Source organism: Cajanus cajan, chromosome 6 (assembly GCF_000230855.2).
Source record: "Cajanus cajan strain Asha chromosome 6, NIPB_CcT2T_4, whole genome shotgun sequence".
NCBI classification, from domain to species: domain Eukaryota; kingdom Viridiplantae; phylum Streptophyta; class Magnoliopsida; order Fabales; family Fabaceae; genus Cajanus; species Cajanus cajan.
Genome location: NC_138522.1, coordinates 759,091 through 777,576, shown reverse-complemented (window position 1 = coordinate 777,576; position 18,486 = coordinate 759,091). Strand labels below are relative to the sequence as shown.

At 32.5% G+C, this 18,486-nt stretch overlaps 3 protein-coding genes and 1 long non-coding RNA gene across 10 annotated transcripts; 2 read left to right on the top strand and 2 right to left on the bottom strand.

The window, feature by feature from the left end:
* Window positions 1-2,293: 2,293 nt before the first annotated feature.
* LOC109810129 (import inner membrane translocase subunit) lies at window positions 2,294-6,397 on the bottom strand. The gene is made up of 3 exons (XM_020373513.3): window positions 5,614-6,397; window positions 5,066-5,338; window positions 2,294-3,001 (listed from the first exon to the last, which is right to left on the bottom strand). The coding sequence occupies exons 1-3, from the start codon at window positions 6,082-6,084 to the stop codon at window positions 2,735-2,737; spliced, it is 1,011 nt and encodes a 336-aa protein (XP_020229102.1). The 5' UTR covers window positions 6,085-6,397; the 3' UTR covers window positions 2,294-2,734.
* On the top strand, window positions 3,001-7,490 carry LOC145958891 (uncharacterized). Its single transcript, XR_014434439.1, has 2 exons — window positions 3,001-4,041; window positions 4,131-7,490. It is a non-coding gene; the product is annotated as an uncharacterized LOC145958891 (long non-coding RNA).
* On the bottom strand, window positions 7,341-9,720 carry LOC109810047 (large ribosomal subunit protein uL16). The gene is made up of 4 exons (XM_020373410.3): window positions 9,563-9,720; window positions 8,187-8,688; window positions 7,773-7,854; window positions 7,341-7,570 (listed from the first exon to the last, which is right to left on the bottom strand). The coding sequence occupies exons 1-4, from the start codon at window positions 9,570-9,572 to the stop codon at window positions 7,505-7,507; spliced, it is 660 nt and encodes a 219-aa protein (XP_020228999.1). The 5' UTR covers window positions 9,573-9,720; the 3' UTR covers window positions 7,341-7,504.
* A 2,857-nt stretch (window positions 9,721-12,577) lies between these two features.
* Window positions 12,578-17,858, top strand: GLY2 (Metallo-hydrolase/oxidoreductase superfamily protein). 7 transcript variants are annotated; one of them, XM_029273728.2, is made up of 8 exons: window positions 12,587-12,771; window positions 12,948-13,070; window positions 13,817-13,978; window positions 14,870-14,948; window positions 15,221-15,334; window positions 16,759-16,935; window positions 17,228-17,332; window positions 17,723-17,858. In XM_029273728.2, exons 1-7 carry the CDS (start codon window positions 12,725-12,727, stop codon window positions 17,300-17,302), a joined length of 777 nt encoding a protein of 258 aa, XP_029129561.1. In that variant the 5' UTR covers window positions 12,587-12,724; the 3' UTR covers window positions 17,303-17,332; window positions 17,723-17,858. The 7 variants fall into 7 exon arrangements, with proteins under 7 accessions (XP_082932580.1, XP_082932579.1, XP_020229115.1 ...); XM_020373525.3 differs by having other exon boundaries at window positions 12,588-12,771; window positions 17,759-17,858; XM_083076454.1 differs by lacking the exon at window positions 16,759-16,935 and having other exon boundaries at window positions 12,578-12,771.
* Window positions 17,859-18,486: the final 628 nt, after the last annotated feature.

The window sequence follows — 18,486 nt, the reverse complement described above, 5'->3', positions numbered from 1 at the left end:
TTATTTTCCTCTTAGCTTATTCTATTGAAAAGATGACATCTCAAAAAGTTTCTCATAATGAGACACCTGTCCTGTGTTGTACAAGTGAGAAAATTAACTCAACACTTGTCCGTAGAAATATTAGGGTTATCCAATCAATTCCTGATTATCTGTTGAGCATTCACATGCTAAGGCTTAATAATACTTGACCCATAACAGTGTCATATGTACTACATCTAAAGAGCAATAATTTTTAAAAGAGTAATGTAAACTTCATCTCGAAACTTCCTTCGAAAGATTAAAAATATATAATAAAATAGTTAAGTATATTTAACTTTTGAAATTCTTCATGTTTGGAGGATCTTTCGGAGTCTTTGATTTGGAAGATACAGCATTTTTCTTTTTAAAGCGGAAGTTCAAGAAGGGAAATGAGGCCGGGGAGATGTAGTTTAGGGTATGAACTATGAAGTCACTTTAGCATATAGCTATGAGACAACTCAGATAAGTCCCTCATTAATATGAAAAGCAACTTTACTTCATTTTTCACTTCTATTCCAGACATAGTAATGATGTAAGTGTACGAAGTATTGAGTAGTCATGCACTGGAAGGCTAGGCCCTCTTAATTCTTCAATTCCTAACAAAACTGTCATTCAATGCACATGTGCTTGTAAAGCTTTTGTAGTTCTTTTCATTCTCATTCTGTGTTGTTGATAGATAGTTGCATCTCTTGAATATCTTGTTACAGTTTAGTTTTTAGTTATGTACACGGAAGCAACTTTATAAAGAGAAATAATCCTTATATTTAAATATATTTTTTTCTTTAAATTTAAGATGAATTTATTTTTAATTTTTAAATTTAAAATTAGTCTTCTTAGTCTTTATAATATTAAAACTTTTTGTTGTAGTTCATATATCCAAATTTTGTTAGAAAATATATTAAATATTATTGTATAAAATTTATCTATTGGTGTTTCTGTTAGTAAAACATCACATTAAATCTGACTGTATAATTGTCTTAATATGTCAATTTTAGATATATTATTAGTGACCTGAGGGATTAAAATAAAATTTAAAAAAATATAGGGATTAAAACTAATAGTTTTAAATTTGAAAGACTAAAATTAAATTTATTCCAAATTTAAGAAAAACATATTTAAGCTTAATACTAATTTTGGTAACTTATACACTTTGAAAGAATTAAATTTTTTTTTGGGTAATTTGAATGAATTAATTTCCAAGAGTTTACACAAAAATAAATCCTAATATTTACTATTCATTTTGACTTGATCTTAAAAAAAAAGGTTTTATAATTTATTCTTTATCTGTACATTTATCATATTTAATTCTCGTCATTTACTGCCGTTATAATATCATTTGCTGAAATTGTAATATTGTATAGTGTATGAAAAAAAGAAGAAGAATAAGTGTCATAAATAAAGATCGAAAGAATTTTCTTTGGCATTCGAATTTGGTGTGGATGGAAAAAAATGTTAGAAAGACAAACCTTCGTAAAAGTAACTAGTCAAATTTTTTGAACAAAATTATAAATATTTCCCATTAATGATATGGTAACCAAAAATTACCTGGAAATCCTTATACATATTTTTTTTATATATATAAAACTCAAAATGTTATATGATAACAGTAAAAAGGAAAAGATAATAGTGAAATTAATCGTAATAGAAGTATTACATTGAAAACTTCATTTATATAAAAACTAAATTAAAAATAAATAAGGACAAAAATATAAACTTAATATCAATACAGATGACTAAAAAGAAGAAAAGATAATTACTTTCTCTAAGCTAAATTAAATATCTGTGAAAGATTCTACAAGGCTCACGAACAATAAAAGAAAATAAAAGAAAAAAGAAAAAATTTAAAAACTAAAATGAAAGGAAAACTTAAAAGACAATCTTGAAAAATTGACTTTTTGACTTTTTCTTCTTTACTTTTCGGGTTATTATTTTTCTTCTTTACTTGATTTAAGGTAAATTTTTACATATTTAATTTCACATTAAGAAATTAATTTCAAGTATAAAATTAATGGAGTTAAACAAAAATTAGATACTTCATATTGAATTTTTTTTACATTAGATAAAAAAATTACTAAACTTTACTACTATAATAAAAACATTAAAAAATAAATCACTTCAATTCAAAATAAATTTTCCCCACTCATTCAAACACAATTGCTACATTTTTAAGGCGAATGAGCTACACAGGTCATCAATGACTTTAATGCAAGCTAAATTTTTAACGCTGCAACCGAACTGGTCAGAGCAATACTAGAATCAACTTTCAAGGGGAAGGTCAGGGTAACCGAATGAGTTTTACTTTAGAATTTCAACACTAGCAGTAACTTGTAATGACGCACCAACCAAGCACACGTAGAATACTAGAAACAACTTTCAAGGGGAAGGGGACAGGTGGTCAAAAACTTTGGGTCCCTGCAATGACATCCAACCGTGGCAGATAGTATCTATATCGTAGACAAGGATTAGACACTTAGAGACAAGGCAACATCGCAACCAACAAACGCTCAGTCCATTCCAATGCATGTTGATCCTGTCTGTCAGCTTTATTTTCTCAACTTTGGTTCAGATAAACTTGGTCATTTCTGATACAAGGTGAAGTTCTAGCTCAAGGGAAAACTCGAACTGATACAAAACAAATGTGTTTAAACAACGTCAACTCCTGTGCTGTAATCAACAAGAGAATAAATCAGAAGAGGAACATCACGAAAGCCTATTACTAGGTGCCACTCTTTTCGAGCTTTTCAATTTCTTCACGCTGCTTTCTTTCAGATTCCAGACGTTCTTTTTCAGCATCCTCCTCTTCCTCAACCTCATCAAGATCATCAAATTCCTTGGTTGCTGCCATTGCTTTCACTACAGGATCTCTTAGCACAGATATTAGTCCCCCACCAACCCTGTACTCTTCTTCATCCCCAATTAAATACAACCGCTGGTCTGGACCAGTAGCCATAGGAACATCAACGGCCAGCAGCTTCATATCATACTGCATATGAACATAACGGTAAACGCTAAGTAAGCAAACCCAGAAACATCAATTAACTCCTTACATTTATTTTTCTCTTGAGAATAATTCGTGGCACCAATTTCTTAGACCAAGCACAATGTCCTACTTCAGAAATGAAAAGAGAAATTAAGAAGATATACTGAAGATCAGAAATCGTATCAAGTACCTAAATCTGTTCTAAAGTAACTTGGGGGATATTGCTGGAGACAAACCCATGTTATTTGCACATATAACTAAAATTTCTAGGGAATATTTAGAGCATGTATTTAGCTTCAAAGAATTTAAGAATTAGACTGGACTTTCAATTCAGCAACAATTTAAGTTTAGATTTAAACACTTTTTATCAATTCCAATCATTCAACTAAAAATAGGATTTCCTATCCACAAAAAAGTGGATGTTGAATTTAATTTCATACCATGTTACAATCATAACATGCAAAAGACTGAACTTATCTGAAAGTAATTTTTTTTGGGTAGGATTAACATAAACGTTGGCATCAGTACTTTTTCTGGTAGAAGTAAGATATATTTCAAAACACTAAACCAATCCATAGAAATAACAAATCATTAATTGCTTGAGTTTTGAACCATTCTGAAAATAATTTCAAAATAGAAATCTAGTCAGTGTTTCCTTCTTCAGTATACCCTCAAAAGTTTAGGTTATCTGATATATGCCTACCCAAAAATTAGAAGCAAGCAAGTCATATTTACAACCCAAAATGGTCTACACCGCGATATTTGACAATTTGAAGGGATATCTAACCATGTCAGTGTATTACTTCTCCGTTCCCAGTGATCTGACAACACCAGATTCCCCTCTTCTCTCAATCTTCCTGCCAGTAATGCAAGATTCGGGTTTAAAGCATGTTTTCTTTTCTTATTAATAACAAATTCATTCCTTTCTTCATGAATCCACCCTATTTGAAGTATAAGAGAACCAATACCCGTAGCATGAACATCTTTGCACAGTCAACTCTTCTGCTATCCAAAGGTTACGTGGGGGCGGGGCTTATTGCCAGGTATCAAACATCCTACTACTACGCTATTTTATTTTGGGATATAAAAGAAATTTATAAAGACAAAGAACTAAATAACTATGAATTTATAGCATATGGAATCTTCCTTAGCTAAACGCTAAGCAAAAACAACAAAGTATGTAGCTGACAGACACCACTTCGTGCGAAGAGGCTTGGTTGTTGTACACACACACAAGTATCAATAGAGCAAAGCATCCCAATCCCTCAACTTATCTGTTAGGTAAATGCTTTTAAACAAAACCATATGTTTTACACTAAATATAAGCTAAATGCCTAATAAAACTCTAATCAGCTGCAGTGCTAAAGAAAACCTCCTTCAAACATGGGCATTATGCTCCTACCAAATTTGCCCAAAAGTAACATAGATTGACCAATGCAACGTACACTATATCATATACTATTATTATCATCAAATGCAGAATCATACTTATCCACATCAAGCCATGTTTTGCCAAATAAATCACTCAAATATACATACATATCTTCCAGTGTGGACATATGCAAAAGAACCCCTCACAACCATATCAGTCTAATGATTTACAATATGTAAAATAAAAGTCAAATGCCTCTATCAAAAATGTTTGCAGTTGAGTTTCCCTGTACAATACATGCTCGAAGATAGATAATTTATATTTGTATATTTGGTTGCTTTATAGATCTTGGGTTGGGAAGTTCATTGCAGGCATTCATAGACTGGACAAATCTGACGTGGTTGTTTTCAGAGGACATAATTTTGAAAAGATATATCATACCACACAGATGAAGGCGGAAATACCACTCACCAGATATGAATTTTTCCAACAAACCAGGCTCGGATGTAACTACCTATTCTCAAGACATGGAACAACAAAATGTACCTAACTCAACAACAATATTAGCAGTATTTGAAGCGAAAACATGATGTTGAGACAGATAACAGATACAACAAACGTCACAGTAAGACTAACAAATTCTACAGAGTAAGTTACTAACATTTTACCATATAAAGATAGGTGTATGAATTTACCTGACCCTTCTTTTTCTTGACTTCGACACTGACTAGCCCCTTTTGCTCAGAGCCTCTAATGGGGAAAATGAGAAAACATCGACGGCCCCTAATACTTGGCTTGAATTTCTTGATGGTGAGGCCACCTCCTGACATGACATAGGCTCTCAAGTCAGTTCCAGAAAGGGGGGCACCCATAACTTCAAGAATCCCAGCAGAGGTGTTAAGCCTCGTCATAGCCATTCTATAAACTTTATCAGGGTTGATTGTTAACCTCGAGCGAATATACAAGCCCTTAAACAAGCAACACAACAAAATAATCAGACAATTGTTCCACCGCATGCACCATTCATTCACTCATTACTCCCAATCTCAAATTAGCAATAGATTATGACAATGCAGATTAATTTGTTATGCGTACTCTTTTCTTTTTCTTTTTTATCAGTATAAGTTACATGACAGTAACAGGATTAGAACCTGATACCCTCAGCATACTACTCCAACCCTCACCGCTAAGTTGATCCTATTGAATAATAATAATTGGAATAGGGTGAGATGAAAGAACTTACAGTAAAAGCAACGATAGCAGATGAAAGGGCGAGGAAGCCATACTTGGCCATGCCTTCGGAGAGTGAAACGAAGAGGTTAGCGACTCCGAAGAGGATCCTCCACAGAATAGCGCAAAAGACGACTCCAGCAGCGCCAAACAGAAAGAGATGGTTCCTCTTGAAGAATGCCTCGATTTGCAACCCAATTGCCTCGCGGTAACGCGAGAAAGCAGATGTCACTGCAGCTGCAGGTTTATCCAACACCTTCTGCGCAAAACCTTTGTCGAATTTCGAGGAGAAGAATCGGAAGCCAAGGCGCTGCGAGGGGAACATCGGCGCCAGCGAGGAGGAGCGGAACGCGGCGGCGGCATTGGAGATTGAGGGTTTAAGTGAAGGAGAACCGGCGAGCGCGGGGCGGCGATGATTAAGGCCGCGGAGTAGAATTTGGAATTGGGAGATTCTTTGTGAAGAAGAAGCCCTTGACATTTGCATTTCTGCTTTTCAAATCAAATGTAAACGCAGTGCTGTGCTGTGCAATTCACAACACCAATTTATCTAAGGTCAAACCTTTTTCCTATCTGACTGAGCGACCCGACCTGTTACGAGCTGATGGTAGTTTCAATGGTCATGAGACATGAATGGAGGTGGAAGGAGACGTGCAGGGGAACCCAGGGATGTCAACAGGCTGCCATCGCCTACCAAATTAAAACATCCTAAGGACTAATTCATGTGGACAGTTTGTATGTAAGAGATACTACCCTTGCATTTAATTTTAACATTTTTTTTACTGTCAACTAATTACACTTTTATACTTTCATCTCAGATTTATTTTTAAAATAATTATTAAATATAAAGCCACCATTCAGGAACATAAATCAGGAGTTTAGACTTGAGCCAAGGGTGGGCTATTTGTAGAGAAGTTGGCTCAGGCAGATCACTATTCTTTTCTTATTACAAAATAAAACGTAAGATTTTATTCTTATTATGCTCGTAGTTGCGCTCCAATTGGTTATAAGTTGATGAAATTCTTACTAGAAATTCCAACCGCCCTACGAACTGTTAAAACATACTATTTGATTGCAGAAAATTGTGTGCGACTTCCTAGTTTTCAGGCTTATTGCTCTTATCCCTCGGTTACCTACATTTGCACTTTGAATCTTAAAATAAAATGGAAGAATTTACTTCATTTATAAACGAATTCTTGTATGGAGGTTGCGGGGATTATATTTATTTAGGAACCCAACTCATCTATAAATCATTGCGTTGTATATTTCTGATTTGTACATCTTTGCACTTCTGATTGGAGTAGGATATATAAATCATGGGGTTTCCATCCTAAAACTATATTATATTACTTCGAACAAAATTAAAGCTTCATTGCATGACTGTCAAAACCAATAGATTCTCTTATAATTATAATTTAAAAGATATGATTAGTTCTAATGTAAAAAAATTCTACACTACACTGAGAGTTTATGGATGATTAACTCTTATCCATTTATCATGCACAATTATCCTTATTACAAAATACATATCATTGCTAGATGAATCCCGACGTGGTTGAACCCAAATTTCACTCTCTTTCCTCTCTTAAATTTTTTTCTGAACCGGTCGCTATTATTTTTACTAGCAAAAGAGGAGGAGCAACCAGATGTTTTCACAGGAGATAGAATGGAAAGCTGTCTGATCAATCTTAACTTTTTCATTAAGCAAATATCGAACGCCAAAAAAAATCAACGGCAAGGAAATCCGAACAAAATATGGCATTCATTCCACTCAAACATGGTTCGTAAAACAGGAGATAAACTCAACATAGTCTTCATACTACAAGCAGAACAAATGGGAAACTTAAATTGACTAGAGCACAACTACTGTGGTAAAAGCCCACTATTCCCAAGTGACAACAAACGACCTAAGCAGTAGTCAAAAAAGCTTGTCCAGGATGACGGTTTGCCAGTGGTCCATGACACCCAAGAAGCTGCAAGACCGCAAGAAAGAACTTGTAAATTAGATAAGCTAAAAATAACTTCTTAAATGAATGCATAATATGATCAAAAAAATCAGATCCAATTTTAAATATAAATAAATGATTAAATGTCCTCATGAATGAAAAACACTATGAAATTAAATTTCAATATGATCCATAAGTGCATCCGCACGCAGGTGCAGCTTTACATTACCTTTGCATTAACACCATCAGGCACAACCCTGCCCTCTGACTTGAACTTGAGATAATCAGCACGGCTAAACTTGGTGAAACCCCTGAACAAGCATTTTAAAACAATAGTCAAACCAAATGCATAAAAAATACAGGGTATGAATCGTATGATAAAGGACCAAAATAAAGAAATCAAATCCTTGACAAAACAGGTAGTAATCCCAACCCAATTAATCACATGATGTCAAAGGATAAAAGATATAAGGCTTTTCTTTTTCAGAAAATATAAAATACATTGTTCATAATTCAAATCAAGGTATTATGGAAAAAACACTACTCAAGTCAAAAACTGCCTCAACTGATCTAAAAGTATTCATGTTCATGATCATTGTATAAGCTTACTGTCAAAGAATTAATATTAATATTTAATACATACCATTTCCTGCTAACTATGATCTTTTGACGACCAGGGAACTTAAACTTAGCACGTCGAAGGGCCTCCTGTGCATGATGACTGTTGCTGTCCTTACAGCGGACAGAAAGAAGGACCTGACCAATGGCCACTCTAGCACATGTACCCTGTGGCTTTCCAAATGCACCTCTCATTCCGGTCTGAAGCCTATCAGCTCCAGCACACGAAAGCATTTTGTTGATCCTAAGAACATGGAATGGATGTACTCTGACTCTCAAGTGGAAAGCATCCTTTCCAGCAAATTTCGCCATATACTTGTTGCATGCAATTCTAGCAGCTTCCAATGCTTCACTCGAAACATTTTCCTTTTCCCAGCTAACCAGATGAACACAGAAAGGAAACTCATCAACACCTTTCTTCTTCATACCAACATCATAAATTCTGATCTTAGGATCAGGAACACCACGGCAGAAACGTGATTTGGGATATGGCTTGTTCTTTATCTGCCGATAACACCTTGCAGGTCCTAAATCATACACCACTCATCATTAACAACATGCCATGAATATGGCACATAAAAACTCAAACAATTTCATTCTAACACATTTTCAATAATACAGTAAACAAACACATTTTCCGGTTCAACAAAGATAAATAGGACTGTAGTCGCAATGGGAAAAACATTTAAAAAAGAGCTCCTAACTGATTACTGACATCAATACTATAAAGCTCTCAATGCAAAGAACATTGAACAAAACATATAATTCATACAAGGATTGATAAACAATATGCCTTCGCAAGACTAAGTCCTATGTGCAAGACTTGATAGTGGGTTTTATTCAAACACGGTTACCATGCAAGGATGACCATGAACACAAAATCTAAGGATACAGCTCCGGTCAATCGATTTAGAAGTCAACAAACGCAAGTTTAAAATCTTAGAAAACGATCAGTCTACTTGAATAGATTTGATTAGACATACACAATATATGTCATATGACTATGCATTCAAGACACAACCTGCCAATTTTTAAACAACTAAAACAATCATGCCAAACCAATTATTAACCATTCTTTTAAAGTTAAACCAAATACAAGCAACTCCTCAGTGAACAGAGCTACCATAATAAGGGAGCTTCCAGCTTTAAACAAAACATGTAAAGCGGCTAAAATTATTCTCGGTTCGTAAACAAAGATGCAGTATATCGTTATTCAAGGCATATATCAATCTAGCTATCCTTCTAATCGAATGAATCCTCAGATCCAGAAACATGAGAAAAGGAACTCGAAAAATCCAAAACGCTTACGCAACTAAAAAGGCATCATAATCGTTTCAGATAAAAACAGTGAAAAACCGAACGAGGAAGGGGGAATAGATAAGAAGGAATATAGATGCTTACTCCTCCCCATTGCGACGTTTCTCTCCGCAACGCGGTGGATTTCAGGCTCTGCACGGAAAAGGGGAAAGACCTAATTGTAATAACCCTGGCAAGGATTCTACATAAGTTAATTTTGGTCTTCGTTTATGGGCCGGCGGCTTCTGTTTTGGCCCAATCCAAACAAAAAAAGTTTATGTATGGTCAAACATATATTTTTTATATGCACAAAAAAAATGATATTAAATTTTATTACTTGAATTATTTGATGTAATACGATTATTTTAATTTATATTTTTATTCTTTACAAAAAATTTAAGCCTAAATATATTTTTAATTTGTAAAATAACATTTTTAATTACTATTTTAAATTTTCATTAAAAAATAATACATAAATTAAATTTATATTAAAAATATATTAAATACTAAGATTAAAAATAAAATATTATATTGTTGACTAATTAAAAATCACGTTTAGTATAACTATTATCAAATTTTATCATATATAACGATTAATAATTGAAAATATAACATGTTTGCTCGAATAAATTTCTACTTTTTAAGGCAGAAAAAAGAGAAGAAAAAAAATAAACACTAATAATAATTAATATATATAAAATTTTCATTTTAATTTTTTCAAAAACTTAATTTTAATTTATGTGAATCATATTTTCATAAGCCAAAATCATTTTTTATTTGGGAGTTGGTAATGTACCATGAAAGATGGAGGGATTTTAATACATTTTTTTAATGTAAATCAATAAAAAAATTTAAAAAATCCAATTTAATTACAAATTAAATAATTTATATTATATTTATATAATAAAAAGTATAAAAAAATTATAGAGATTATAATTATAAAATTATAATAATCCTATAAAAATATTAAAAGAAAGAAAAAGCTAACAATATGCTTAAAAAATTTAAGATAAAAGATAAAAAAAAAGATGCTTAAAAAAGTATTAAAAATGATTTTTTTAAGTATATAATAATAATACTATTACAAAGAAAACTAAAAAGATTTAGAATATAAATAGAACAATTAAATAATTTTAAAAAAATGAAAGGATAAAATATAAAAAAATATATAAAATAATTTAAAAATATGAAAACATTATATAAATAAATTATTAAAAATAATAAATTTAGAATGAAATTGATAATTTCAATTATACCGTATCCCTCAATTAAAAAGGGTTTTCCTTTTATTTTACAAGAACATTAGGCATTTTGACCAGAATAAATAAAAATTCAAAAAAAAATTCAAAAAAAAATAAAAAAAATTAAAAAAAAATTATTTACCAAAATAAATTATTTTGGACACGTAGGAGCGAGAAAAGTGTGAAAGCGTCAAACACTTTGACGTTTTTAGTATACTGTACATGGGACGAAAATGTAAGCACTGAAAGCGTCAGACTGGGTGACGTTTTGGTACTGTTCATATACAAAAAACGTCAACAGTGTTGACGTTTTCTGTATAAAGTAAAAAATATTAAAATTAAATGGAAAACTGACGGGTTGGGGCTTCGAAACACAACCAGAACGGCCCGTTCTGAAACCAGAACGGGCTGTTCCAATTCACTCTTCACGTGTTGTATTTGGATCTGGAACGGCCCGTTCTAGATGAAAATGCAACACACAAAAATAAAACCAGAACGTCCCGTTCTGGTTTCAGAACGGGCCGTTCCAATATAATTTAATTCTTAAATTTTTTATTTAAATTTATTCATTATTTATTAATTTTATATATTATTTGAATTATATATAATTAATAACTTAAAATATATATTTTTTAAAATTTTCAAACTAAATTAAAATTATAAAAAAGTACTAACATTCTCTTATGAGTTTATCCAAATCAGAACTTGTTGGCCTTTTATGAGGACAAAGATGAGAACTAAAAACAAAATTTACCTTTGTTCTGCCTATTACCATGTCTAGTGTTTTGTCATAAAAATGCCACGTTATTAAAAAAATTCATCTCATTAATTGTCACGTTATCAAAAATATTATACTATGTTTCATTTTTAACTTTTTTTCTTAAATTAAATATTAAAATCAAAGATAAATTTTATTTTTTATCCCTATAATATTTAATCTGCGATTTTGTTTCCCTGACTTATAATTTTATAAATTTACTCTAATTCTATAAACTTTACAATTTTTATCTCACTAATAAATGATATAATAATTGAAGTAAATATTAATTATCTAATCATCTACTTAATATATAAATTCATAATCAATGTTATAATTTTAATAGTTAATAGATAATATTTATTAATAAAATTAAAATTAAACTTTAAGCGTATGGTTCAGTGGTAGGGGTTGATCCACCTTAAGCAAGGTCAGGGATTCGAATCCTGTCTTGTGTATGTAGCCACGTTAAATATTCCTATTCATAAAAATGAAATTGAGAGACTAAAATTGAATAACTAAAAATTGAGAAACAAAAATCATAAATTGAATATCATAAAAAAATCAAAAGCACAATTTATGTTAAAAAAAAATTATAATTTTTTAATGCAGAAAAACCTGGAACGGCCCGTTCTAAAACCAGAACGGGCCGTTCTGATTCACTACTTTTGTGTTGCATTTGCATCTGGAATGGGTCGTTCCAGATCCAGATGAAACACACGAAAAGTGAATCGGAACGGCCCGTTCTTGTTTCAGAACGGACCGTTCTGGTTGTGTTTCGAAGCCCCAGCCCATCAGTTTTTCTATTTTATTTTTTTATTTTCACTTTATACAGAAAACGTCAATACTGTTGACGTTTTTTGTATATGAACATTACCAAAACGTCACCCAGTCTGACGCCTTCAGTGTTTACATTTTCGTCCCATGCACAGTGTACTAAAAACGTCAAATTGCTTGACGCTTTCACACTTTTCTCGCTCCTAAGTGTCCAAAATAATTTATTTTGGTAAAATAGTTTTTTTTTTTTTAATTTTTTTTTGAAATTTTTATTTTATTTTTATTTATTCTGGTTCTTAAGCCAGAACATTACGTACTTGCTTATTCTTTGACACGGGAGACGGTGAGTGGAACGTGGCAATCTAAGACCAAACCAAGGCAGCAATGAATTGCGTTCCCATTCGTCGTGTATTTCGTATTAAAGTCAAACTAAACTAGAAAGAACCCGAAGCTACGTTGTATAGTGATAGTGATTGTCGTTTCTCCTAAACCATGAAAATCTATCACGTTCCTTGTCTGCAAGACAGTTATTCATACTTGTAAGTCTATGTTATAATTCTATGCAATCCTAAACAAATTTAACATTAACACACGTGCAAACAGTTACAACACAGCTTGCAGGTTCTAGTTCTGGCCTTTGTTGTGATGCTTCACAGTTTATTATTAATAATACTATTAGGCAACAATCCTTTAATTTGGTTTTGCACTGCTGCAGAATTGTCGATGAGAGCAGCAGAGAAGGTGCGGTGGTGGATCCTGTAGAGCCTGAGAAGGTTCTAGAAGCTGCCAATTCTCATGGAGTCAATCTCAAGCTTGTCCTCACCTCACATCGTCACGGGTGCTGCTACTAGTTTGCACTTTTTTTCTTCTTTTTTTGCATATTCGATTTATCCACTGTACCATAGTTTCATTTTGGTTGGTCATGTTGAATCATGTTTATTTGTTTAGGGTATTTTTGAGTTAACTTTCGTATTTATGCTGCAATTTCGGTCGATATATATTTTAACTGGGAGTTCTAATTACTTTTACAATTAGCTTTTAGCTTTGCCTAGCTTAGAACTGCGGTTAATATGGCTACTTTTGGAAGCAAATATCTGAATTTGTATTATCTATGCTTATAGAGGGACACTTATCCTAAAATGGATGTAAACTGTCTTGGTCTTTTCATATTTATCTCTGCTTCTGTTGATTGTACAAAATTTTGTATGAAGAAACTATAACCTTTGTTTAGCTGGCCAAAGGCACAGTGGAATTACCCCACGCAATTGCGGTTGATAATATAAATTCTAGAACCTGTATACTAGTATCTCTGCTTTGAAACTTAGTAATTTTAATATGCTAGTAGTCAGATATTTATTCATTCCTTCTTTGAAATCTCAGTGCTTTGGTGCATTTTCCTGACAGTTGTCACATGGATTAGCTGCTACATAATTATTAAGTTATAAATTCTTTTTTTTTTTTTGAAGTTTGTTGAGAAAGAAATATGATGTACATTGTACAGTTTATGCAACTGTACTTGGTTATATATAGGCATCAGATCTCGGTTGGTTATGCACGTTTGTAAACTTTGTGTCATAATGAAAGGGATCATGCTGGTGGAAATGAAAAGATAAAGCAATTGGTGCCTGGAATCAAGGTTTATGGTGGTTCAGTGGATAACGTCAAGGGTTGCACTGATAAGGTTCAAAATGGGGATAAGGTGTCCCTTGGGGCTGATGTTAATATATTGTCTCTCCACACACCGTGGTATAGCTATTAAACTTGTCAATTACATATTGTTATTGGTCCCCTTCCCCAAACATTAAACTGGAAAGTGTGAATTTAATATTTAGTTACCACCCTTGATAATGCAACTCTGGAAGAGGTTTAGAAAAGTCATCAACTTGCTAACTGCTAAGCACACTACTTGAATTTTGTCATGCTACTGCTAAGTTGGCTCATCCTTTGTGTCTCTGTTACCCAAGTTTGGAATCTGATTTATAACTGAATTATTGTATAAAAGTTGTAGGGAATGATACTCATTTAAGGATCCAACTCATACAAATCCTTTTTAGGTTTTATGATTAATACATCTTCACACTTCTCATACGTTTTAAATCAAACTCCCTCCATCCTAAATCTCTAGTCCTTTTAGCTTCTTTTTTTTTCTTTCAAATAATTGACATTTTAGAATTTCATAGTCTAATTAATGACTTTTTTTTCTCAATTATACCTTATTTAATAGGCAAATTTTTCCATCGACATAGTGGGATATTAAGTGAGGTTTTTTTTTAGTCCAAATTTATATTTGTTAAGTATTTCTTAATCCATAAGCATTCAAGTTTTATGTACCAAAAGAAATCCATATGCATTAATCTTGAAGGACTAAGATTTGGGACACATGGAGTATCATTTTAATTATATAGCCATATTACTCCAAGCACAGGGTTAGAGTTTTATACCACTGTCTATGTGTGAAAACCAAAAGATGCATTGATTTTGTTATAAACCACCAATTAGTCATCACCCTGCTTCTTTGAATCTTTTTCCTTATTATCAAATACATGTAGTAGCTTGATGATTCCTTATGTGGTTGAATCTAAATTTCATGCTTTCCCTATCTTTTGTTAACATAAACCATTTTCCTGACCTGCTCAGCCACACCAAAGGTCACATAAGCTATTATGTTACTGGAAAAGAGGATGAGCAACCTGCTGTTTTTACTGGAGACACACTGGTAAGTTGACTGATCAGTCTTACCTTTTTCATTTATGGAGTTCTCATGAAACACATCCAAAAGATAAGAGTTCTTAGGAAAGAATACAATAAATTGATTCTAAAAAAGCTACACCAAGTGCTTGGAGTCAGTGTATATGACTTACCTTTTAGTCGCTTTCTGTGTGAATGCTTGTGGGTATATGAATTATGTAGAGGTCCTACAGTTTAAAGTAGGACTCCTACTTTAAAGTTTAAATCCTAGATTTATTTTGTTATTTCTTTTTTGTATAGTTTATTGCTGGTTGTGGGAAATTTTTTGAAGGAACTGCAGAACAGATGTATCAGTCACTCTGTGTAACATTAGGTTCATTACCAAAATCAACCCGAGTTTACTGTGGCCATGAGGTAATATGGTACTAAAATCCACTTTCCCAGAATTCTTTAGCATCTTGGCTCAATTTATGTAGCACTTATGAACATATTTAGGATGCATAGTGACCTAACCTAGGAATGGTTGGTTGTGAAAGTTATTGTTGACAATCATAATCATTAGGCCATACTTGTAGACTCTTTATAGTTAATACTGTTAAGTAATTCATAAATACTGTTTCAAAAACTTGATCAAATAGTTTATATCATGAGGCATTAAAAACATACGAGAGAAAAGTGGATATTCTCTACATTATTTTATTTTGTGCTTGTGGACTTATGACACTTCTGAGACTCCTTCCACCAAGGGGATGATCAAACGTTCAATGGTGAAGAGGAGCTCCTTTCCAAGGCCAAGATGGTGACCTTAGAGGGTGGACGTTCCTTCAAGGGTGAGGCTAAGTGATGATAGGCGTGAAAGGTGGAGTTTTGGGCAAATAGGAGAAAGGTTGGGAGGATGGTTTTTTTGGGTGTTTAGTTGGCTCTCTTCACCAAGTAGAGATGAAGGCCACTCAAAGTAACCCTAAACTCATTCTAGGGAGGACATAGGAGAGGTAGGCCGTGTAGACCTAGTGACTAAGGAGAGGATTTGAGGCAAAAAATGGTCATTCAAATTCATATATTCCAAAGTATTTATATGATGCATAGCCTAGGGTATTTATAGGAATGAGAGGCATTTAGGGTTGCATTTGGAGAGTGCATGGACGAAATTCACAAGCCAAATGCACACCAAATGAAATGCAAATGAACCTTAGATGCAATTTGGTGGCCAATGATGGAATCTTTGGGATTAGTTAGGCTACATCTAGGTGCATGATAAGACCATGCAACCTTTGCCTCCACTTGAGCCTAAGCCTTCTAACACCAAAAATAGGTCCAAGAGCCACAAAAAATATGTCTAGGTTTTGTTCCCACCCTAATCAAATACCTTAGCCCAAAAATAAAATCCTATGATCTAAAGTACCCCATAATACAAGGGTAAAATGAGAAATATAAAAGAAAATAAATCCTATGACTAAAATACCCCAAAATATAAGGATAAAATTGGAAATACAAGTAAAATAGATCATATGTCTAAGATACCCCAAAATACAAGGGTAAAAATGGAAAATCAAAGATAAGGGCAAAATAGGCATAAAGATAAATTCTAGGCTATCAAAGCTTACGAGAGTGATTAGTGTATTTTAATCTTGAGAAACATGTCTTCTAAGGTTTTGACTTCCCTATCCTCTTCCACTCTCCTAGCCATTGGCTTAGTGATGGGTCTCACATGAAGCTCCATGGATGGTCCTCCATCAACTTCTGACCCACAAAAGCTTGAATTCTTGTTCATTTACTATACTTTCTTGTACTTCATATTACTAATCAAGCTTAAGAGTTTGAATATGGTGTGTCTCCAGTATGCAGAGAAGAACTTGCAATTTGCTCTGACTATTGAGCCAGATAATTCGAGGATACAACAGAAATTAACATGGGCTCAGAATCAGAAGCAAGCTGGCCTACCTACAATTCCCTCTACCATTGAGGAAGAGATGGAAACCAACCCTTTTATGAGGGTTGATTTACCTGCCCTTCAGGTTTGCCCCCGCTTACCCATTTTTTCTGACTAAAGGGTATGCTTAAGAGAGCACAAATTAATAGGAGGTAAGGTCAACCCTGGACATTGGAGTCGATTTGATACTTCCAAAATTAATTTTCGTCGGTATTAGAATAATACTTGATTAATGGAAGTCACGTCTAAATTGTCAATTTTAGACGCAAATTTTGAAAAAAAAATTGAATGTACAAAATTGTAATTATAGCACATACTATGACATATTTTCATTTCTTTGTTCTAAACTCTGAGAAATGTTAAAATGATATTTGTAGGAGAAGATAGGGTGCAAGTCTCCAATTGAAGCATTAAGAGAGTTAAGGAAGGTGAAAGACAAGTGGAAGGGGTAGGGTAATGGAATTTCCATCCTCCAAGTGCAGGTATTTTATATATATGCATCTTGTAAATGGTGTTGCTGAAACTGAAAAGGAGATATGAGATAGTTGTCATGTTAGGGGAGTGGATTGTGATTAAATTTTCGCGTACTGTCATATAGACACGTATGTTACGTTGGTTGGTCTAATACTAAGATGTTCCATTCCATTCATGTCATATACTTGTGAACTTCAAAAACATTCTCTCTCTGCCGCAAAGTAACTTTCTCCCGGGAAATTTAAAAAAACAAACACCAAAAATTAAATATATAAATAGGGTTCATTTCTAAATTCTATATGTGGCTGTCAGAAAATAATGGCTTGTTTTTTTACTGATTTATTTTGTTTTATTTCATGCGAACTTTACTATTATTGGTTTTTACTTTTTTGTTTTAGTTCATGCGGTGATTGCGCGCCTCTTTTTTATTTTAGTTGGCGTATGCGGGGGGCAAACGTATACAACTGGACATCAATTAGTGGCGAAACGCTTGTGCAACTGCTGAGTCGGTGCCACTGTGACTTCAAGGTCGGCAATTAATATAGCAAACATTCTCGTAAAATATTCAATTATTAATAAAAAATAAAAATTAAATAAAGTGCATTTTAACATTTAACTAATAATTCAAAAATTATTTTTAATTTTAATATTTTATTACATTCAATATTAATTTAAAGCTGAAATACTGATTAAAGAAATTATAAATATTTTAATAATTAAATAATGATAAAAAAAATTATCTCTATATGTTATAAAATAAAGTTTAAAGCGGTATTACTATTGTTTTATCTCACATGTAAACAAAATACTATTTTAATATTTTAAATTATAAATTGTTTATTTTTTCATTTTTTTGCTGTTTAAATTTTAAACACTGATTGTCAAAAAAAAAATTTCAAACACATTTTTTAATTTATTGTGTTAATTTTCCCTTAAATTTAAACCGGTCATATATGGATAAAAGAAGGTTTATATTCGTAAACGAATGTATTTTTAATTCTTATATTGATATTTTTTAATTCATTTTTTAATTCATTTTTTAAGTTTTAATGAATATATTTTAATTAACTAAATTAAAAGTGACGTAACTTTTTGAAATTATTCTCTGAAAATAATAATATATGTATTTTTAACTGTGTTATTTGAATGAATTTGTAATTAA